Source organism: Drosophila nasuta, chromosome 3, assembly GCF_023558535.2.
Source record: "Drosophila nasuta strain 15112-1781.00 chromosome 3, ASM2355853v1, whole genome shotgun sequence".
NCBI classification, from domain to species: domain Eukaryota; kingdom Metazoa; phylum Arthropoda; class Insecta; order Diptera; family Drosophilidae; genus Drosophila; species Drosophila nasuta.
In genome coordinates, this window is record NC_083457.1 from 3625744 (window position 1) to 3650254 (window position 24511).

At 41.2% G+C, this 24511-nt stretch overlaps 3 protein-coding genes across 3 annotated transcripts; 1 reads left to right on the forward strand and 2 right to left on the reverse strand.

The window, feature by feature from the left end:
* Positions 1–159: 159 nt before the first annotated feature.
* Positions 160–14437, reverse strand: LOC132790000 (uncharacterized). The gene is made up of 7 exons (XM_060798384.1): positions 13638–14437; positions 4796–6468; positions 3854–4727; positions 3659–3788; positions 3067–3521; positions 2899–3007; positions 160–2842 (listed from the first exon to the last, which is right to left on the reverse strand). Exons 1-7 carry the CDS (start codon positions 13674–13676, stop codon positions 831–833), a joined length of 5292 nt encoding a protein of 1763 aa, XP_060654367.1. The 5' UTR covers positions 13677–14437; the 3' UTR covers positions 160–830.
* A 612-nt stretch (positions 14438–15049) lies between these two features.
* On the reverse strand, positions 15050–16266 carry LOC132790008 (proteasome subunit alpha type-4). Its single transcript, XM_060798410.1, has 3 exons — positions 16111–16266; positions 15773–15978; positions 15050–15709 (listed from the first exon to the last, which is right to left on the reverse strand). Exons 1-3 carry the CDS (start codon positions 16111–16113, stop codon positions 15130–15132), a joined length of 789 nt encoding a protein of 262 aa, XP_060654393.1. The 5' UTR covers positions 16114–16266; the 3' UTR covers positions 15050–15129.
* Positions 16267–17992: 1726 nt separating this feature from the next.
* Positions 17993–24263, forward strand: LOC132793271 (atrial natriuretic peptide receptor 1). The gene is made up of 13 exons (XM_060803035.1): positions 17993–18296; positions 18357–18468; positions 18716–18881; positions 19244–19321; positions 19703–19979; positions 20044–20603; positions 20663–20774; positions 20994–21072; positions 21133–21776; positions 22407–22737; positions 23006–23345; positions 23401–23674; positions 23731–24263. The coding sequence occupies exons 1-13, from the start codon at positions 17993–17995 to the stop codon at positions 23949–23951; spliced, it is 3498 nt and encodes a 1165-aa protein (XP_060659018.1). The 3' UTR covers positions 23952–24263.
* Positions 24264–24511: the final 248 nt, after the last annotated feature.

Genomic DNA, 24511 nt, shown 5'->3' on the forward strand with positions numbered 1-24511 from the left:
CTCATTCATTATTAAGTTAAATAAGCATTAAATTAACTTGCAAAAATTTGTTCGAAAGTTGCTTGTTTGGTTGCTGTGGTTGTTGTGGTTGCTGATGCTGATGTTGTGGTCTGCCATTGTTTGTTAGTACAGGTTTACAGGCTACATATTATTACATAACTTACGTAATTATTTAGTGTTTTTTGTTTATTCCTTTTTCGTTTTTTTTTTTGTTTTTCTTTTTGGTTTTCTTAAACGCTACTATGTATATATGCATGTATGTATATGTCTGTCGTCATGTTCTTATTGTTGTTGTTGTTGCTGTGGTGTTTTCTTTCCGTTACTATTATTAAATATTTTGTTAGTTTCTTTTGTTTGTTTGTTAGTTGCTGTTGTTGTTTGTATACACGTGTATCAATAGCGTCGGTCGGATGGGAAATTATCTGAGCAATGAAGCCCCAATCTTCAAATTATTGCTCAACGTTGCGTTCCAGTGTATATAATATATTTATATATGTATATATATAAGTGTGTATGTATAATATTTATAATCTTATCTAATTAGAATCATCATCTTTTGATATCTACACAAGCACATCGTACTAAAAAATAGAAAATAGTGCTTTCCCGTCGACTTCATCTTTACCTTCCTCATCTAAACAACATTTTGCTTTGTTGCTATTAATTAATGCTTTTCAATGAAAAACATCGCCTCTCTTGGCGCCTATACCTGCTGCTGGTGCTGGCCACCAGCGCGTGTGATTATGATTATGATTATGCGCGAAGTGGTGGTGCTGATGGTGATGCCCTCCTGCTCCTGGGGCACCACCCAGCGCCGGCTACTTTGGTTGTCAATCGTTCTTCACTGGATAGTAGATTAGATCGGGTTGCTGCTGTTGCATATGATGCATATAATCATTGATCGGCGGCAGCACTGACTTTGCATCGTCGCCCAACATCGGATAGCCACCCACGCCCACGCCAACTCCGATGCCCACTGGCGGTGCCACTCCACGCTCGTACACATTGCCATGTGGTGGAGCCGGTGGCAGCAAATGAGAGGCGGCTGCTAGCGAATGCAACGGCTGCTGCAGTCCATGGGCATGCGGATGGCCATGGTATGGCTGAAAGCTGTTGTGCTTCTGCTGTTCGCTGACCAGTTGTTCGCTCAATGCGCTGTGGTTGTGATTGTGATGCTGCTCGTAGGAGACTCCGCCTCCGTACACGTTGCCGGCGGCGGCGTGCCTCATCAATCCGCCAGCATAGGCACCGCTGGCATTGTGATGTTGTTGTGCTGCTTGTTGTTGTTGCGACTGCTGCTGTTGTTGCTGTTGCTGCGGCGTTGGTTGCTGTTGCTGCATTAGATCAAAGTTGTACTCCATGGGCGTGGGATTCGTGTCAATGAGATTCGTGAGAATGCTGCCAATATTGTTGTAATTATGAGCATCCCCTGGCCCGACTTGATTCGCCTGCGGCTGTTGCGCTGCTGCTGCCTGTTGCTGCTGCTGTTGTTGCTGCTGCTGCTGTTGTTGTTGCTGCTGTGGCCACATGTGCTGGAAGTTTAATAAATCACCAGTCAATGCTGGATCTTGTGGCTGCTGCTGCTGTTGTTGTGGTTGCTGCTGTTGCTGCTGAACTTGCTGTTGTTGTTGCTGCGCCTTATTGACGACGCCCGCTTGTTGCTGCTGCTGCGAAGGCGGCGCATTGGCGCCGACATTCATTGGAAGCCCCATAAACTCGGTCGAGTCAACAATGTAGAACTTGTTGTCCTTGAGCTCAACCGGCTGATTGTTTTGTGTGCCACCAAAGCCCATGTTGCCCCACGAATCAGTTGGCGTTTGTTGTTGTTGTTGCTGTTGCTGCTGCATGAATTGCTGTTGCGTCCCAGTTGCTCCGGCTGATGGCGATGGCTGCGGCTGCGGCGACTGCAGACGAGAGTGCTGATGCTGGGGCGAGTGACTGTGTCGATGCTGTTGCATCAGCAGCTGGTGCTGGTGGTGCATGGGTGGCATGTGGTGCGGTGAGCTAAAGTGTTGCTGTTGCTGCTGTTGCATTTGCTGCGCCTGATGCGGATGCGGGTGTGGATGGGGATGCGGATGCGAGTGTGGGCTCTGTGGCGTATGACTGCGCAAATGCTGTTGCTGTGCCTGCTGTTGTTGTGACTGCTGCTGTTGCTGCTGCTGTTGATGCTGTTGCTGATACTGATTGATCATCTGGTGTTGCTGATAGCTAGCTGCTGGATTGCCAGTGGGCTCAAAGTGGAACTGACTCTCCGGTCCCCCAAAGCTGTTCATTCGCTGCATATGCAGCTCCGGCGTACTGTTGTTTGGCGTATGCGGCGTATGGCGATGATGCGGCTGCGGCTGTTGTTGCTGCGGCTGCTGCTGTTGTTGTGGCGGTGGTGGAACCTGTTGCTGCAACGTTGGCGGCGGCGTTGGCGTTGCATGATGCTGCTGCTGCTGATGTTGCTGCTGCTGCTGTTGATGGAGCGCATTCTGTTGCTGTTGCTGCTGCGCCTGCGTCGGCTGTTGCAATTTGTCCGCACTAAAGCTCTGATTGTACATGGAATTCTGCTGAGATTCGCTCGTCGATACCGAGTGCTGTGACGTCGATGCCGTCGACGATTGCGAGCTATTGCTGCTCACCATGGCGGCATTAAACGGATCCTGCTGCGAGCAACCCGGCGTCGTTGACAACGGTGGCGGCGGCGTTGGCGTTGCACCCATGCCAACTCCCTTGCCTGGACCCTGCTGCGATGCAGCTGCTGCTGCGGCGGATGCCTGAGATTTGGTCTTGCTGCCAGCTGACTTTTTGGTGGCCTTCACCGGCGGTGGACCCGGCATATCGGGCAGCGGCAACATATCTAAAAGACATTTTATGAATTATGTGCAGCGATTGGAAATTCTGTATTCTACTTACCATCATCGTTCGCTTTGGGGAAACGCTGCTTGCCCTTCTTGGGAGGCGGTGGCTGATTGCCATGCATGGTCTGTTTGTGGCGCACCAAATGCGTCTTCCACTTGAAGGTCTGCATAATATAATTTCGATTAGTCAATGATAACTTTACATGCATCTAATAAACCTTACTTGATCGCAGTGGTTGCAGCAGTGCGGCCGCTCCTCGGAGTGCGATGGCAAGTGACGCTGCAGTGACTTGGCCGAGCCAAAGCGTTTGCCGCACAGCGTGCACTTGCACTCGGAGACATCGACGTGGGCGTTGCTGTAGTGCTCCTTGAGCGCAGGATATGTAAAATACGACGAACCACACAGATCGCAGACATAGGTGCGCTTCACCTCCGTGTGCAGCTGGACGTGCCGCTCCAGATTGGCCTTGAGCGTGAAGCGATTATGGCAAATGTGGCACTCAAAGAAATTGTCGCGCTTATGCTCGCGTATTATGTGCTGGTAGAGCGCATTCTTAGTGGGAAACTCGGCGCCACACACCTCACAGATGGCGCCGTCGGCCTTGTGGCCCGTCTCCTCGAAGTGCTGCTGCAGCTTCTTCTGCGATAGCTTTAGACCGCACTCGCCACAAGGATAGACTGCAAATAGACAGCATAAAACAGCATGTTAATTGAATTGTTCAACAGCAAATGAATATAAACGCAATGAATGTCCTTCCGCCTGGTTGTTGCCTGTTGTGGCTTTTGGTTGAAATTTACATTCACATCCGACTCACTTTTGAAATCCTTCTTGTGCGACTCCACGTGCGCATGGAACTGCTGCCGTCGGGAATAGGACTCGCCGCAGGTTTCGCACACAAACGGAAACTCCTTCACGTGCATCGTGCGATTATGCTGAATGATTTCCTGTAATTACAATTAACATTTCAATATGACAATTTGAACTGCAATTAGTCGATTGATCAATTTACCTCGAGCGTGTTGCCGTTTGGCTGTCCACAGTCGTGACAATAACCGGGATGTATCTTGTAGTGATCCAGCAGCGATTTGCGTTTCCGATATGACTTGGGACACAGCAGACAACTATAGCTGGGTTTGTCCTTTTTGCTGCCAGGCGTGTGTGCGCCACCAAGCTGCGATGGAGGCGCCTGCAACGAGGTGCTGCTGCTGCTGCCACCATCGATTAGCTGCTGCTTGGCTGCATCCATTTCGTCTAGCTCATTGTCGAGTTCATCTTCGTCCTCATCGCCCGACAACTCATTGTCGTCCAGCTCCAGCGATGAGTTTAGCTGTCCCATGGCCGAAGATGATGACAGATGAGGCGGCTGCTGTTGAGGATGCTGCGCATGCGGATGCAGATGCGACTGATGATTGTTCAGCATTTGTGCATGTGGATGCTGCGAAAACTGTTGCTGATGTTGTTGCTGCTGCTGTTGTTGCTGCATTTGCATCATGCCGCCCATCATGGAGAGCGGATTGTTGCTTGAGTTGTAATGATTGTGATTATCATTCTGTAGCTGAATCTCTGTGCCCGACATTAGCTGCGCTGTGGCTGACATGGCAACACCTTCGTGTCCATACGCAGATCTCATCGGCATGGACAATTGCTGTTGTGACTGCGATTGCAGCTGACTCGCAGTCGGCGCCGAAGTCGGAGTTTGTGGCTGCGATTGCGATTGTGATGTTACCGCCGCTTGCTTAGCGGCCAGATGCTCCGACGCCAGTTGCTGGCTTAGCACGTTGTTGCTCTTGTTGCAAGTGTTGTTGTTGTTGATATTGCTTGACGTAAGGCCGTTGATCACAAGGTTACCAGCAGCGACATTGCTGCTGCTACTGCTACTGTTGCTGCAAGCCAAAAAAAGAGGGAACATATTAGTTTAAAAGAACTAAGTTTTGTAATTGCATTGACTTACAGATGATGCGAATGAAGCTGCGTCCCATGACTGGTGTCCATGAGCAGCGACGCAATGCCATTGTCATGGACAGCGCTGCTATTGCTGTTACTGTTCCCGCTCCCAGTGCCCGTTACGCTGCCCAATCCGCTGCCAGCACTGGCCAGCATCTCGTCAATTTCCGGCTCCATTTCGAGCCCATCAATGAGACGACCAGCGCCTACACCTTCGTCGATGAACTCTTCAAACTTCATAATCTCCTGTGCCGCCGATGACAGCTGTGACTCCGTCTCTGACTCCAGTTCCGAGTCCTCAAACGCTAGCGATAACAGTTGGCGTGGCCTTTGATTCTCCGCCTGCTGCTGTTGCTGCTGCGGCACTTCCATTTCTTGGTCCAGTGGTTCGCTCTTCAGCTTCAGCTGTTTACGTGCTTCTTCCTCCGCCTCCGCCTCTGCCGCCTCCTCCTGCTCTTGCTTCAGCATCGCTGCGGCCGCCGCAGCAGCCACAGCAGCAGCTCCTGCCGCTTCAGCGGCATCCCTGGCCAACTGTCGACGTTCACGTTGCCGCCGCCACTCGTCCAAGCGTTGCTCGCGCAGCTCTTGCAACACTCGAGTCGAGGGAGTTGTTCCCAGCAGCCGGCCGGTGACCACAAAGTTGTCATAGAACTGCTTAAGGAAGGGCTTGTGATGCTGACTTAACGCCAATCGCAACAGCACCCGGAACTGCGCCTTGAACGCTCGTTCACTGAACTCCCCGCTGCTGTGATGATAGCGCAACGTGTACTGCGTATCCTCGTGGAACACATATCCCTCGCCCAGACGGGAGCGTGTCACAGGCTTGACCACGGCATCCATGCTGCTGATGACATTGTTGGTTCGTTTCCGTTTGACCAACGCTGTGGAGCGCATTAGCTTTCGCTGACGTCGGAGCATCAGCTGCTCACACCTGTTGCTATTGCTCTCTTTATGAATTTCATTGGCCTCATCATCATCATCATCATCATCATCAACGCCATCGTCGTCATCCTCCTGCTCCTCCCCATCGAATGTGGCAACATATTTTCGCTTCACCACGCCACTGGCTCCCGCCGAGGGTATCAGATCAAGGGGATCGCTGGTGAGCGCTGGATTAACAGCTGCACTGGTGATTGCAGCGTCTACATTGTTGCTGCTCCCACTGGAGCCGCTGGCGTTGCCGCTAACATTCAAACTGACGTTGGCATTGCGATTAAAATGCAGGCGTTTGCTTATGGAAGACGGATTCTCGGTATCGGGGTCGGCATCGGCATCGCCATCGGCATCATCATCGAGGAAATCATCCTCCTCGTCGAGGCACATAAACTCCTCTTTGCAGAGAATTTTCTCAAAGTTTTGATTTAAATCGATCGCGGATGCTTCATCATGGTCGTTCTCTCGCTTGATGATCTGCTTTGTTCCATCCGGCTCCAACTTCTCCTTCTTCGTCTCCTTTTTGGGGTCAAGCAACAGCAGCTGCAACTGTTTGCTCTTCGCTAGCTGCGCTGACTCCGTCGAGTCCGAGGCTCCATTATCATTGGGTTTGTGACTGTACAGATTCCTGACGACTCGGTCGCAGGCCTCTGGATATTTGCACTTAAGCTTTTGCAGCAGAAATTTGATTGCATCGCACCGCGACGCCGCATTCAGGCTGTCCAGTAGATTCACTGACTGATCCACCTGCAAGCAATCAAAAGCAGAGGCCATTAGTACAATCTGGATAGATAGGATAATTTTATTCTAGGTGCCCACTTAATATCTAGTGCCATAAGATAAAATAGAATTTTAAATTTATTGGTTGCGACGTTTCAATTTTAAATTTATGGTAATGCAGCCAAAACAAACCTAAATAAAATAAGAGTAGCGCAAGCAAAAATATTACGAAACCTATGTAATGCTCCCTGGTACATGCGCACGAGAGATATAGAGAAGGATCTCAAGGTCTCCAAGGTTGGCGAAGCTAATCGGAAGCATTCGGATAACTTTCTTCTTAGAATGGATTTTCATCACAACCCAGAAGGCTCAGAAATGCTCCAAAAAAGAAAAGATTAAAGAGGTGCCATCCACAGGACCTTCCTACGAGGTCCCTTGTATAATAATATACATAATAATAATAATATATCTACTCAAATTCATATTCCTTGTTTTAAATTTTAATTGGTATTAAGTGACTATTAAGCGATGAGATATTAGATGTTAAGTCCATAATTTTCAAATATAAAACATTTCACAATATGGCAAATCTTTCTTTGATATTCAAATCTTTCAGAAATTAGAATTAAAGTTTTTTTTAATATTGGAGTGGATTGTTAATTGCGTAGACGAAACTTTGTTTAAACAATTAAAACTACCTTATAAACCAGGCGAGACTAATTTGATGTTTAATATTTGAATGGGGTACTCAGATATTGTACCCGTCTTCAAATGTCAGTCGGGTATCTAACAGTCAACCATACTCAACTTTAGCTTTAATACTTGTTTTAAACGTAAAACAAGTCGACTGCCGTTAGTTAGTCATCTTAGACACATGTACAATGTGTTATATACAGTACTACACAACACATACATGCATACGTATAGTAGGTACATATTTAATTATGCATTAAAGTTTCGCGTAATAAATGACCAACTTCCGCTAGGTGGCTCCACATTTCCTGTTCGACCCACACAACCACAACGAATGGGGTAGCAGGAGAAAGAGAGACAGAAAGACATGGAAAGAGGCAGAGGCTGGAATCGTATTGCAGCCCTGCGCGACGGACCACGTGCTACCAAATTGGTAGAGTTAAGTAAAGTTCCAATTAAAGTGACAAATGGTTTATGTAAATTAACATACAAAAATACAATAAATAAATAAATAGGTGTGAGGAGGCATGTAATTGAACAAAGTTAACATTTACACGTGCACTCGAAAGAGCTGTCATCAAATGCAATTACTGATTATGATTTTCCAAACAATTTAATGCAATTAGAGCGCCAAGAGAGCGCGCGCGCTCAGCACACAACATAACATAGCCGACGTCGACTTCGACGTCATGGAATCGCGAGTAGACAGCGCGGCGACAGAGACAGCGGCTGCGCTGCTGACGCAAACGATTAGCACACAACGCGCAGCGGAGATGGCAAAGGCGAAAAGTGTATAAGATATAGCAGGAAAAATAAAAACAAGCTGCATATACATACATATATACATGAAAACATATACACGAACACACACACGAATATATATGTATGTATATTGACATAAAATAATAAAGTCTCGCTGCCTCAGCTGCGAGAGGAAGAGGAAGAGAGCGAGAGATAGAGCGGGGAAGGCAAAGAAATTAAAACAGCGCACAATTTGTGCTACTTTTTCCCCATTCCACAATGTTGCCATCTACATGTACATACATATATACAGCGTACATATGTATTCGTCTATCTGTGTGCGCTTGTATGCGTTTGCCTTTTGTGAGTGTGTAAGTTAAAGCAGCGAGTCAACACTTTATGTAGTTGTAGTTGTAAAAACATCGATGGCGCTCTCCAAGCTTTGCTCTCCCACAACCCACCCACTGGCTGACATTGTTTTCAGAGAGCCGGAAAGAGAGATGCATACATAAAGAGCTCGGCGAGTGAGAGGGGAAAAGAGCGGCACATCCAAAGAGAGTAAGTGAGAGGCAGATGAGTAGAACGGGATGGGGGGCAACGGCACTGAACAACACAACATTGGCCCCGCTGGCAATTCTCAAATATTTCATTCTTTTAGCAGAAGCATAAAATTAATATGATGTTTATCCATTTGGGAGAACTAATTACGAACGACATGAATAAAACAAGAGAAATTCTTAAAACAACAACAACAAGAAAAACGCATTTGGGGTCAAAATGTTAACGAGGTACTGCTAATAAATATTTAGCGTCTTTAAATCGGTTGCAAAACATCTATTTAAAACGTATCTACATTCATATGTTAAGCAATGCTTTTTTATGTTACAATCTTGCTAACGTAGCAAGAATTTAATATCAGTTAAAGTTGGCAAACAAGTTTTCCCCTTTTATTAATTATATACTAAATTTAATTGCAATAACTGACATTGAAATTACTATAATTCATAAATACGTAGTATACGACTGTAATTGTTTAAACTATCCTATCGTTAAAATTAATTTGTTTATACTAAACCGAAACTGTTATTTAGCAGCAGTTTGGGTGACAAATCCCTACGGCACTAAATGTTGTTGTAAGTCTAGATTAGAGATAACATTGGCGGCCGTATTTCCACGTGTATTTGTGTGCGTGTGTTTATGCGTTACACTAATTCGAGAGAATGACAAAGCGAAACAAAGAGAGGGATAAATAGAGAGTGAGTGAGAGAATGTGTGTGCTACGTAAATACACGCATATCTAGATTTATCTATGTGTGTACATATGTTGTGTGATGCGAAGCAGAGCGCAAGCAATGCAAAGGAAAAGTTAAATACGATATTAATTAGATAAATACACACATTACGTATGGTTGTATGTGTGTTCGCATGAATACGTATGTATTTATATACAGATAGTAACATTATGTTTGTGCTTTAATTAAAATATTCTTTTATGTCTGTGAGTTATTTGGCGATAAAGCATTTAAGTAATTATTTCATTTGAAATTAAGTAAAAGCAAAACATTCCTAATGCTCCCTAATCGGCAAAGCTTTTCTTAAAAACATTTGATAAATGGGTTTCAGCATGTTTGTTTGTTAAATCTTTTCAAGTAAACATTGCAAACTAAGTTTATAATTGTCATTTCATTAATATAAATGAAAAACTCGACATTATTAAAATTTGGAAATGTGTTCAAAATCTGACAGGAAAAGTATTAAAAATTCGTCGCCCATGCACTATTAACTTAAAAGCAAATTAACTTCTGGTTGAACAAGTCTGTTGATAGCCCATTAATACATTTTACAACAATCGACTGAGAGGCAATTAATTATTTGTAGATGCTCAAAATTGTTCTTGGCTAACAAAACATTCAAATAAATACACTTGTAAATATGCTTAAAATAACTCTGCAACTAAATTGAGCACAGCAACAACACAAACTGATGCATACACAAAGTAATATAGACATACATATATACGTATATATTGCTGTTCTTGTAAATGCTTTGCTATATATAAATACAAATAAATTATATACAAAAGCTTAAAGGCTTGAAGTTTCTATGTCGCAAAACAAAGGGTACGAACGAATGCACGAATTTTGTTCTTTGTTTTATTTAAAATTTATGGGCTTTTCTTTCTTTGTTTCCTTTTATCGTATTTATGTAAGTCGTAACGAGCCTTGAAGCGCAACATAATAAATTGACACGACGAATATCTATGTTTATATCCTAGGAATAGTTTTAGTTCATATCGGGTCTAGTCTGAATCATTAAAATAAGAAATAAATTATGACAATAAAGAAACCCATTGTGTCTAAAATTTAAGCATAATTAGGATATTTTATAATAGAGTATTCATTTAATGGTTTTGCACAAACTTAGCCATAATCATTGAATGGGTTTGGAGTTGATTCTAAAAACGCCTCTTTTTAACAGCTGTTAACGGTTTCTTGAACTTTTCACAATAATTATGGTTTAAATTTGCAATTAATTCGAAAATAAAAGATAGCTTTCAACTTGCGATGAAGTCATCGCACTTTGAATCGCATTAAAAGATATCTTTCGATGCCGCGCTCAATGGCGACACAAATAGATATAAATAATGAACAGAACAGGTAAAAACAAAGATTCTCATGAGCAAGAATAATTATTATAACGAGGAATGCCATAATTCAACCGCCATTCGCATTGAAAAATTAAAAATTATTTCTTGTTGTCTTTCGATGTTTGTTTACAACAGATCAGCTGATTGCTGACTCAACGCCAATCGCCGAATTGTTGGTTCTCGATCTGTCAATATCAATTCAACAATTTCTTTCTTAGGTAAATAAAAATTGCGCTTATAATTGTATATCTCAGCGTTAGCATAATCAGCACTAAATTGCGGGGTTTCCCATTAAACGTGCTGCGGGTTTTTTCCTTAGAAAACAACAAGGGAAAAACAGTATCTGTTATAATGATAGTAATGTGGTTTATTTAGATTATTTAAATATTATACAATATATTAGAGTAATAATAATTCTCTGAAGAATATTTGATAGAATAACAAACTAATTTACACCTTCATCAAAGTTTCAGATTGTTCCAATTCGGGCTCATAAATAAGTCCCCTATTCCTTATCTGATATGTCGAATCGTCTCGTGCCGCAACCCATCTCTAGATCATAAATATTCATAAAGCTAATGGAATCTTCTATAGGGTATTCAATAAACGATTATCTATGTACACATGTATTTTCAATACTAATGCAGTTTGTCTTGATTTATTGGACTTAGTTGCTTCTTTTTTCAGCTAGTTCGTTTTAATATTGTTATGTACCTGTTCAACACGCAGACACGCACAAACACAGCGATAAAGCAAAGCAGGGAGAGAGTGAGAGCGGTATCCACACACATACACACGTTCATATATGCACACACGTTTAAAGGTATTTGTTTACCTACACATAGTACATATTTAGGTTGCCAAACTGTAAACGTTGCAGCTGTAGCAAGTGGGGCAAGAATTGCCGCTGCATTTTTAGCAAATTTATGTTTTACATTTTGTGTGCTCATGCAACGTGTACTAGCTCACACCAACACACTCACGCTCTCACAAGCAAGTGCACGGCATGTGCCTGCCTATGTGTGTGTGCGTGTATGTATGTAGATTTTACTAATCAAATAAAAATAGCATTTACGTTGTCCTCTTTTATTAATGAAATTGGCACAAGCGAAACAAAACTAGCTATATAATAAAAACACATACAAGCACACGCATTTGCATGTACAGTGGCTCAATGTGCTTCAATGAACCGATGCGCTCATTATTTTCGAAGTTGGATTTGCAAGATTTGTAAAACTTACGAAAGTCTTCTACGTTGGTCTACTCCTTGAGAACTAATACTCATATTTCTTTCTTCTTGATTTATGAAATGCTAATGATATATATAATAATTCTTCAACTGAATAATTTAGATTAATTAATTTAGATTCAAATTGAAATTGTTTGAAATGATACTACAGCTGTGCTCCTTCTACTACTTAAAGTCACGCTTCGCGCATGTCGTAAACTCAATTAGGGGCGATGAAAGTTTTAATTGAAACGCTCAAATGCTGAATTAATGAAAACTACAAGATCAACAACAAGTAAGAAGCAAGACTGAATTGCAATTTAATTCCATGGGATACTTGTTTGCTAGTTTGACAGTTACCCAATTGGTATCAGCCAGCATCTCTCCGCTAAAGTGCATTCCAACCAGAACGAAGGAAAAAAACAAAATAAATTGAATGTTTCTGATAGCAGTCTATTGTGTACCACTGTGCACGCTGTTTACAATTCTTCATTTGTGCTTTGCTCGTCCATTCGTTCTCCCCCTCACACAAACACAAATGAAAATACAAACACAAACAAATTCATGAGCTCTCTCTCACTCTCTTTGTGCTCAGTTTGAATTGAGGTTGTTGTTGTTCTTATTTTTTTTTTTATTGTAGTTGTAGTCGGAGTGGCGCGCACAAGTTGAATTTCGTAGTATTCGTAGTATTTATGTACATACACACATATACATTCAAATGAATGTGCCTGTGCGAGTGTGTTTGTGCGTCTGTGCATTCAAGTAATGTAATGTTGTTATAAACTAATAAAAATAAAAATAAATATTTTCTCAAAATAACGAGGAAAACAAAACAAAAGTGAATAATAGCCAGCCCCACAACTATTGCAATAACAATAACAAGAAGAACAAGAACAATGATGAAATGGGTCGAAAGTGGGAGAAGCAAAGCTTTCTGAGTCGCTTTTTAGACTAAGGGGAGTGGAAAACAAAACTACAATTCATTTTAGAAAAAAAAGAAACAAAATAAAAATAAAAGAGAAGAATGCCATTATGTAGCATTGGTGTGGGGAATAAGGAAAGGGAGTGCTAGAGGTTAGAAGGTGGGTGTAGGAGAGTGTACAATGTAGGGGATGGGAGATGGGGGTGGAGAGCAAGGGCACACCACAACACAACGGTGCGGAAGCTCATACACAGTTACAAGCACAAGACGACCATGGTTGCGTGTGTGTGTGTGTGCCAGCACGGGTATTGTGCAAGAACTGATTGTGGGAGGGCGGGAAGGTTATAGAAACGAAGATTCAAATAAACAGCTGCCTAAAAAGCTAAGCTACATCATCTGATTGATATGAAGCCTAATGAAATAACCAAGGGTTATGATTAACTAACTAATTTCTTGTTTATATTTGTTTTGTTTTTTTTTTAGGGTACATTAGCCGGGCTTAAATTGGTAACATTTGCAAACTGCTGATCAAAAACTGTTTTAAAACAAAACACTGTGTAGTATAACTAACAATTGATTCTACAAAAGGAAAATAAGACAAAATTCCATAACACAACATTGCTTACAATAAATGCGAGTACAACAGCTGAAATTAAACTGCCAGTGCACACTGTACTTCACTTCCATTTGTTATCTCTCTCCTCCTTCTCTATCTTCCTCTGCCTTTGCCGCAGCCGCTCTCTTCTTTGCCTACGCATTACACGTTGTTTTGCCACTCTCATTTGATAGTCGCACACGGAATGTAGACTTACACCAATACAAACTCAAACGTATGTAGGTATGTGTGCGCGTGTATGTGTGTATTATGCTTGTGTGTACGAATGTATACTTGAATATAAACGAGTGGAGCGGGGAGGAGGCTAGGGGCAGGGCATTTCGTTTTATAGGAAACATTATTTAATTACCAGTAATTTAAAATCCAACTGTGTAGTTTTATTATCCATTTTGTTGTTGGCTTCTGCATTTGGCTGAATTTTATTTATACGTTTCACTCACACACACACTTACACATATACACTTGCACTGCGCATACAAGCACAATTTTATGATACACCCATACATACATACAGCTCATACGTACGTGTATGTTTGTATGTATTTTATTATTTCGATTTTTCTTTGCATGTGTTTCGCGTTTCTTCTTCTACTTTGCTCGCTACAGCGCAGCTCTTTTTTTTTGTGTTATTTCATTTTCCTCATTTTCTTTTGCTTTTTTTATACGTTAACGTTGACGGCTACTGCGGATGTCGATGTCGCTGCTGTTGCCGCTGCTGCTTCTACACAACTTTTCACTATATTGACAACATTACGATATATATTGCCATTTGTTTCACTCATGCACATATGCACCTTTGATTATTGCATAAATTAACAATATCAAATAATTTATAAATACATATGTATGTATTATATGCTGTACACTTCAGCAATTGCTGCTGCTGTGCTGCCTGATTGCCACTTTCTGTGGCACACGCACGCACACACATACACTAACACACACGCGCGCTCAATGAAGATCTATTGCTGCGTAGGAAAGAAAATGTTTTTACGCTTACGTTTTATTTAGTTCGTATTTAAATATGCGGAATATATTCCAATTGTTTTCCAATAAGCGAACGCGATTATTAAATATTTTTACATTTACATATATTTTTTGTTTCTTAAAAGTGCTTTCTTAAAGCTGTTTTATTTGTCAGTGTGTGACCAAAGTAACGTTTCGAAATATTCTTTTTAACACCGATGGGATATACCAAACTACAGAAACCCCGTGAATTGTCACATGGTTACACACTTCTAGATATATTACGCAAAATTTAAAAAGCGCTTGTAAAAAGGCGCGTCATTTAAAATAACATTTTATTTTAATGTTTTTAAAAACAATTGATACTTATAGAAAATATATTTCGCACCATGCAGCTGCCGTTCTTCCACTGATTAAATTTCCGTCAACAACGGTTTTTACAAAAAGTGCGAAAATATATAGAAAATATTGCCATTTTTCCATAAGAATGAATGTGAAGCAAAAACTGTTAAGTGACAGCATTCCGAAGCTCAATAAATACTGAAAAAGCATGTCTGGTATTTTCACTATAAGGCTTGTTCTAGATGTGGTGTTAGAAACAGGATCCACAGAGGGCTTGCAATATATTATATTTATAAAAGGATTAGATATATTATAAGTTTTTCATATCAACGTTCGCCTTCCTAAAAAGAACGAATTCTGCAGAAAGCGACGGAATTTACGAGGCGTGCTGCCAACTTACTTGAATTGCCAGTGTTGCCACATCTCTTTTCAATCACCCCCTTTATTTCAATGTTTACCCCAATTTCGAAATTTTATTTCATACATTTAAAGAAATCATTCCAAGTTTAAATTAATGTGTATAAGGTTGCTGTTTAGGATTTTGACTGCTGGGCTTGCTTCTCCTTCTTGGCGGCTTCAGCTTCCGCCTCCAGCTTATTGTATTTTTCGATCAGTTTCTCAACATCGGGTTTTTCGAGCACACTGTAAACGGTGCTGTTGTTGATGCGCTGCAGCGTGGCCATTTCAACCTTCTCTGGAGTTAGTTTTGTGGTATCCAGAGTCTTGCTTAGCACTTTAACTGCCAAATCCTTGGCTTCTTCCAACTTGATGTTCTCCTTATCTGCCAACTCCTGCTTAAGCATAGAAATAGCAGCACCAAAGTTGTTGCCAATGCAAGTGGCTTTCCAGCCACCATAATTGCCACTGGGATCTGATTGATAGAGCTGATAGCCATACTTGCTGTCCCAGCCCATGTAAAGGAGCGAAACGCCAAAGGGTCGCTTGCCACCATACTGAGTATATGCCTGTTTAATGTCACACAAGTGGGAGACAAGCTGTTCACATGGGATCACTTCGCCGTAGCTGAACTGGTAACGTTGAGCAATTAAACGCAGCTCAGAGGTTAACACATTGGCGTCCGATGTGATGCCCGCGACCGAACAAACCATGTTTCTAGAAATACACAATTCGCTATTAACCAAAATCCTAACAGTGGCGTTCATTCTTTTTACTTACTCATTCAGCCGGTAAATCTTTTCAGATGGAATAGCGTTGTCAAGCAATTTGTTCGTGCTGCGGCATTCGGCTGCGAGCACAATGCCGTCTTCGGCCAAAATACCCAAACATGTACCGGCATGGGAAATGGCCTCCATGGCGTACTCCACCTGGTAGAGACGGCCCTCAGGCGAGAAGATCGTGGTACGGGAATCATAACGACGCGCCTGCAAAATATAATTGTGATGGTGATGAAGCAAAAATGTATGCACAACACGAAGCGCACGAGTTTCTGTATCTTAATAGTATACACATATACATTGGACCCCACGATTTATTTCTAGAAGAATTTTACTTACCATTTTTTATGAAAATTAAGTGCAAAACTTTTACTAAAAAATCAAGCGGCTGACCGAATGTTTGTTACCAGCAAATTATACTTGTCATTGCCGCTAGAGCTGCAAAACATCGATGGATTTATCGGTGCTATCGATATTTGTTTAAATCATCGATGCTTTAGCCGTAAAATAAAGCTATTATGAATTTTTTATTATTGAAAGAAAAATTATATCAGGAATTTTTTTTTTATAAATAAATAAAGATTGTAAAAAATAAGTTAAGTCGTCAAATATACAAAAAATTAAGAAATCCACTTTTTATTAAATAAGTTGGTATATTTTTATTTTATATATTTGCCTGTCATTACCGCGCAGAGTTGCCATCAAGTCTTCTTATTGGTCACACAATTATTATCGCTATTTCGGTTATCAATATATACTAAAAGATAAACTGTTGCATGTGTAATCGTTTATTTGAATAAAATACTCTAACGAAACGAATATATATTTTATAAGTTAAATTTACTCAGATGTAATCCATCGACTAGTCAAACTCCATGAGATGTTGCAAAACTTGAATGTCCGCGTTTGTAGTGTTTTGTGCAATTGTTCCTTGAATGACAAAATTCATTTTTAAGAACGTATAACAATTTAAAAAATATTCCACAAAAACCCTATTTACATGGAGTTTTTATGAACTAGTGAGATGTCATGATAGTCCTGAGGTATCAAAATTTAATATCGCTTTAATATAAATAACTAATGACAATATAAAATTAAAAATATAGAAAATTATGTAAATTAAATTTGATAAAATAAATATAAATTTACAAAAAAATTGTATTTTAAATAGATTGCTTTATATAAAAAATAGGTATTTTCAAGGTAAGTTCATCTCAAAATATAACACTTAACCCATAGTGCATTGTTCCATTAACTCAGTTCAAGCATACACTGTTATTGTTTGTTTGGCGAAATCTTCAGGACAAATCCCATCGACACCCCAATTCGGTGTTCTACGAGAGAACGGTAAGGAGAGAGGAATTGAATTAATTGTCGGCAGCACGCGACTTGTTCGCAGTAGACGGTTAGTCCTTTCCATCAATGAAACAGACTGACAAACAGTTTAAATTCAAATGGAGCATTGCAATAACAACAATAATAACAGGAAAAGTTAACATCGTTACATTGTAATAGCAACAAGTGAAAGCAGACTGAGACGCTTGCCGTTGACATTGTGTTCGCCTAACCTTAGACATTCGCATTTTAATTGACGATGCCGGCTTCAAATTCGGCTCCACGATGTGCGCCATTTCATCCACAGACGATTCACTCAAGCGAAAGCTTGCCATTGGCTGACGCGCTCGTGTCGATGCCTTCTAGACCATCCTGATGCCGAGCATCGTCCATATATAAAAGGTCCTGGCATTTGCCACTGGCTCATTCGGTAATCGCGGCTTTCACTGTTCGGTCACAGTTTTCTTAATCTAATCGTGAAAAACTCAACTTTCTTGGAATTTCAAATTGTTAAGTGTGGCAAAAGTGAACTTTAAAGTCATTAAAATTAATACTGAAAGTGAACAATTAAAGCATTGATTTGTGATTTTTGAAGATAAAAGTTCCCTGATTCACTTTAATATTGCCGAGCAGCCTTAAACAGCAACTGAAGCACCCTTTGCGTCTCAATATTGTAAATGTGATTTGAATTTAAATTAATTTTGCATTTCGCTGTTGAGTTATTGAGTTTGTATTTTAATTCAGTTTTTTTTTATTTTTTGAATTAAAAAGTTCTATGCGATTAATTTTACGCAAATATGGCAGCGCAATTATTAATTTTTTTGTGTTCGCCCAAAAGCATGCTACATTAAATTTAATGTGGATTAAAACCTACAAGGCATAGAAAATGATATTGATCAATATCAGCCTGACTATCAGCTTGCTGATGGCTTCAACTGGATTTAGCTTGCATCAAGGTGCCAAGCGGATGGACATAAAGTCTTGGGAGGCCAGGGATTTAGCTGTGGAGAGCAGCAATCATCAGGCTCGATCCAGTAATGGCAACTTTAATGGCCATCTCAATGACAGCATCGACATTAAAGTGTTTGAACGGATGAAAGAACCCAAAAATATGACTGTTACTTTCAATGAAATTGATATTAGTGAAATGCGCGTCTATAACGTTGGTGTTCTAATGGCTTCCCATTTGGGTAAGTGAGACAAAACCTGGGGAAGCAGGAACTGTGACTCACTCGAGATCCACATAATAGATTCACCTTTTGACCTGGAGCGCTGCGGACCGGCAGTGGACTTGGCCTTGGATCAGATTAACAGACGTTTTCTTAGTCCTCACAACATCAGGCTGGTCAAAAAGAAGGCAAGGTAAGTGCTGTGTGTTTACCAATTGAATCTTTGCTACAATTCGCTGACTTTCACATTCACTTGTTGCGTGCTGCACGAGTCGTTTAATTACTCAAATTTCATTGCCGCATTCTTGAGCTCTCCGAGCCTAATCCTCTGCTTCCTTCCTCTTCGAGGGGGAAGCAATGTATTTAAAGCGTGTTTTGCACAAATTGTTTTGTATTTTCAGTGTCTTAACTGATTATCTCTTTATTCGTAACCGTGACAGTTACCCTTCGTGCTCGGGAGCCAAGGCGCCAGGACTTGCTGCGGACATGCACTTCAAGGACGATGTCATCGCGTTTATCGGACCCGCTTGCGCCTTTGCCCTGGAACCGGTGGCCCGGCTGGCTGCCTATTGGAATACTCCCATTATAACGGGCATGGGAGATCAGGTGAGTATGGCATCTAACTGTAGCGCGGGAAACCGATTGTCCCAATACATCCTGGGATAGTATCTAGCACGTACGACTTGACCTCCGTCGTCACGCTACACAATACCCAACCCACCAAAGAGCACAGCACGTGGCTTTCAATTATGTACTCTGCTTGATGCTTAGAAGCTAACTAATCTCTCGTCCCATTGCTGCAGGCAATCACATTTCATTTCTCCACGTTCGCTTGCTCCTTTGACATTAACAATTAAATCTGACTTTGAGCTTGGGAGCTTCCACAAGGACTCTTTGAAATCCAAGTTTATTCAGGAAAATACTTTTACTATACAGCGTTTCATTCATTTCCATATCGTTTACTAAAGCCACCATCTTCCGAGGGCGAACTAACCGTCACCTCAGGCATGTTGGGCCGAATACACAAGTGGAAGAATGAGAGTACGGTAAGTGTCTTTACAATTTATAGCCAAAATATAAATAAACAAACATAAGAAATAAGATCTAAGATAATGGAGAAGATGATAATACTTACAATTACAATTATATTTTGAAATAGTATTGATTTGCAAAAAACTCAATGTACATATAAATATGCCACCATTTTCGAGAAGGTGCAGCGTCAGTATATTTTAGTATACAATCATAACACAAATTTAGTTTATAGCACAATTGAAATCATTGAAATCGAGGAGGATCGAGTAGTAATATTGTATATATATGTATATGTATATCGATGTCTAAAAACCATTTCAAAGATGCATTTAGCTAAGAAAAATTTCGAACTGCGTTGTTAACTATTTTATACGCACCGAATTTATTTGCAGGGCATGTTTAAAGACAAATCCAAGTATCCGACATTAACTCGGATGTCCTATTGTCAGTGTAGACTTAAGTTGGTATTTGCCAGTGTTTTCCGGCAATTCAAGTGGAAGCATGTGGCTCTCTTAGTGGACAGATCGGAACTATTCTCACTGACTGTTGGCAAGAATCTGGAATATGGATTGCGTCAAGAGGGACTGTTGAGCTTTGTGCGGGAACTTAATGGCAACGCAGAGGAGATTTACGAGAACTATCTTAAGGATGCGAGTATGTATGCGCGAGGTAATCTGAGTTATTATATAGACTATCCTTAGCACTGTCTTAACTTGAATCCTTTTACCAACAGTTGTAATATTATCTGTACGCGGCGTTCTGGTGCGCAAGTTTATGCTGGCGGCGCACAGTCTGGGCATGACTAACGGTGAATGGGTGTTCCTCGATGTGGAGATATTCCAGAGTGCCTACTGGGGCGACAAGGACTGGGAGATGGGAGACGAGAACGATATGCGGGCACGCAAGGCATACGAGGCACTGTTAAGAGTCTCACTCCTGCAGCCAACTAGCCCCACTTTCCAGGACTTTGCGGACAATGTGCGGGAGAATGCACTTTCCGAGTATAACTATACGTTTGGCGAGGGCGAGGAGGTCAATTTCTTCATCGGGGCATTCTACGATGGAGTCTATCTGCTCGGCATGGCATTGAATGAGACCTTGACGGAAGGTGGCGACATTCGGGATGGTGTTAACATTACGCGTCGCATGTGGAATCGCACATTCCATGGCATTACGGGGCATGTTCGTATCGATGACAATGGCGATCGCGATGCGGATTACTCCATACTTGACTTAGATCCTATCAATGGCAAATTCTCCGTTGTGGCGCATTATTACGGACTCCATCGGTATGTATTTTTGGTTTTTCGGTGAACCGGACACTTAACGTCTTTTGTCTAACTTGTAGGAAGTATGCCGCTGTGCATGGCAAGAAGATCCATTGGCCGGGTGGTCGTGAGGAGCCTCCGCCAGATGTTCCGCCCTGTGGGTTCTTGGGCAATGCGCCAGGCTGCCATGGAAACGGTCAGTGCGAAAATTAAGCAAAACGTTAAAAAGTTGAAAACATTTTAGATTATTTAGATTATTATTTATTTTTTGTTAGTGTAAGATTGAAGCTCTTATTTTAGGATTGAAAATTGATGCTTATTATAATTATTATTTTTCGGAATACCTTAAATAGTGTGAAATTCTGCCATAAATATTATAGATAACATATTAAAATTTAAAGTATTAATTTTGCAGAGACAACAGTCATGTATTCAATCTTCGGTTTGGCTTTATTTCTGGGACTTGTTCTTCTGGTCATCTGTCTGCTGCAAAAGTAAGTTCTAATTATTTCCGTCTAGCTTTCTACCTAGCTATTTTTATTCTCTGCCCCAAGACAAATGAAGCTCGGCAAGGAGCTGCACAACATGTCCTGGCGCGTACGTCCCGATGATGTGCTTATCGAGATGGGCGGGATGTTCGGTTCCAAAGGTGGACTGCAGCGCCTGGATGTGGAGAACATATCGCTGCAACAGTTTGGCATACATTCAGGACGCGCTTCCATCGCAAGCTTTGCCTCGCTGCCACCGCAGGTCTACACCACAATTGGGCAGTTCAAAGGCGAACGAGTGGCCATCAAAAAGGTGAATGTGAAGAAGGTGGAGGTCACCTCAACGCTGCTCTGGGAGATTAAGCAGGCGCGGGACGTGAGTCATGAGAACACGGTGCGCTTTGTGGGCGCCTGCATTGACTTGCCACGACCCACGGTCCTAATCCTCACCGAGTACTGCTCGCGGGGCAGTTTGAAGGATGTGCTCGAGAACGAGGCCATTGAACTGGATTGGAACTTTCGCATGTCCCTCATCCACGACATTGTCAAAGGCATGAGCTATCTGCACAACAGTGATGTCGTTGCTCATGGCAAGCTGCGTTCCTGCAACTGTCTCATCGATGGGCGCTTCGTGTTGAAGATCTCCGACTTTGGCCTTAACACCCTGACGACGCCCTCGGACTTTGTGCGGGATCAGAACTACTACACCAGTAAGTAGAGTCTTCAAAACAGAAACTGATTAGCATATATACTAAAACTATACCAAGCGGTATATTTGTTATATCGATATAGTACCACATTCAAAATATATCATAGACGGCACAATATACCAGATTGTCGGCCAAACCAATTAAGACCCCTTTTAAGTAGGGGTTTTTGCCCATACAAAAGTATTTCTTAAATAACTTCCCCAATTTTAATCTGATTGCAATTAAATTTTTATACATATATCATAAATACTATAGTTATTATTGTATACATCAAAATTCGCAGCTGTAGCTTGAAAAATACGCTTGTTATTCGATTTTATTGATTTGCGGGGGCGGAAGTGGGCGTGATCTGCGTGCAAACATAACAAATGCTGTCGAAAAAAAATTATTGCTCTATCTCTTATAGTCTCTAAGATCTAGGTGTTCATACGGACAGACGGACAACTTTATAGGGTCGGAGATGCCTCCTTATACCTGTTACATACATTTCCTGCCGGCAAAAAGTTATAATACCCTTCTACCCTATGGGTAGCGGGTATACAAATGTGCCATCAACCGAATATTAGCTAGGCAATCAGGATTGCAATTTAGATTATTTCGGACTGCCCTCATTTTCTTCTGATATTTCAGAGCTGCTGTGGATTGCTCCGGAACTGTTGCCAATGACTTCGATACCAGGTTGTCCGGCCACACAGCGCGGCGATGTTTACTCCTTTGGCATTATACTGGAGGAGATTGTTAACAGAGGCGGTCCTTATCAGGAGGCACGTCAGCAGGGTATGGATGTGCACACGATTCTACACAAGGTGCGCCAATGTGAGTATCCGCCTTTTCGACCTCTTATCCGGGAGCGGGAATGCCCACCTGATCTATTAATGCTAATGGAGAAATGCTGGGCTGACAACCAAGAGGAGCGTCCGGCTTTTTCCACAATAAGAAGCAACATACGCACCATCATGAAGTGAGTGACAGTTATAGTCTAACTTCACCCGAATTTTTATTTCTTATATTTATTTATAATGTTTATTTGTCTTATTTTAAAATTGTATAATCAAATTAAAAATATTTATTTATTTAAATCGAATGACTTTTCGATGTTTTCATTAAATATTTTCTAAGTTATTTTCCAATCAAAAATGTAAACTCTTTTGGTTTTGTTTTATATTTTGTGACTGTTCATAGTTCATATAGTTATATTTATGTGATATGTATTATATCCCTACTATCAGGGGCTTTTGTGAGAATCTCATGGATGATCTGCTCAATCGGATGGAGCATTATGCCAACAACTTGGAAAGTCTCGTGGAGGAAAAAACCAGGCAACTTAGCTTAGAAAAGCAACGCACCGAGGAGCTGCTTTATCAAATTCTGCCACGTCCTGTCGCCCAGCAGCTGATGGCCGGAGATCTTGTGGAGCCGGAGGAGTTTAGCAGTGTGACCATCTACTTTAGCGATATTGTGGGCTTCACTGAGCTCTGCGCCCGCAGCACACCCATGGATGTGGTCAACTTTCTCAACGATCTCTACAGCACATTTGATCGCATCATTGGCTTCTACGATGTCTACAAGGTGAGTGATGAATGTATTACTACAACTACCAACTATAATGGAATTTTCTTTTTAGGTGGAAACTATTGGGGATGCATACTTGGTAGTGTCAGGTTTACCGGAGCCTAATGGCGATAAACATGCTCGGGAAATTGCGTTGATGGCCTTAGACATACTTCAAGCAGTCTATTCTTTTAATCTCAGACACAAACCGGACTACAAGATACAAATCCGCATTGGCATGCACTCGGGATCTGTTTGTGCCGGCGTCGTTGGCAAAAAGATGCCGCATTATTGCCTCTTTGGGGATACGGTTAACACTGCTTCACGCTTGGAGACCACAGGAATGCGTATGACAGCAAGTATTATTATAAAGAATATAATTTAATTGTAATTTCCTTTGAAGCGGGCAAAATTCACGTTTCATCGGCAACAAAGGGTATTCTAGACAAATTTGGCACTTTTCAATTGGAACAACGTGGCGATGTGGAACTCAAGGGTAAAGGCACCGTTACAACCTTTTGGCTAAACAGCACCACCGAGGCAGAGGCACGTGCTCCAACTCCGCCACTTCTCAACAACGATGAGGTGCCCTTTCCTTTGCTCTTTGCCGGCATGGGCAAGTAATGATTACCTGATGGATCGTCATACTATTTCAAGTACAAATATTCATTTAACAATCGAAAAGAGTGTTAAGGATGCCGATTGGAAAACCAATTACATTTATGTGTCCGCTTTTATATGTTTACATAAATTATGAACCCGATTGCAAGAGCTCTTCGATGAATATTGCGAATTGTTTCCTCAAAATATAAAAGTATCCCAAAGTAAACAGGTAATGTGATAAATGTTTGTGTGAACGTTTTTTAAAAGACAAATATTCTTAAAAATGATTATTGTAAAACCAAGCTCATATTGATATTATTATAAATTATATTCTGTGCCAAAATGCATTATATTTGTACTATGTAATTGATGGAAAATGTGAAATTATTTCAAAATGGAATAAATGAATGTTATCGCTTAAATGCTTTTCAAATTTTTGTTTAATTCGATGTCGCAGTTATATGGATAATAATTGCAACAGTTTATAAATTGCAAATATGCTTTCAAATATTTTGAAATTAAAAATAATAATTTTAAAAGAATCTTGTACTAAACAAAGCTCTAAAAGTTCTGCGTCAAAA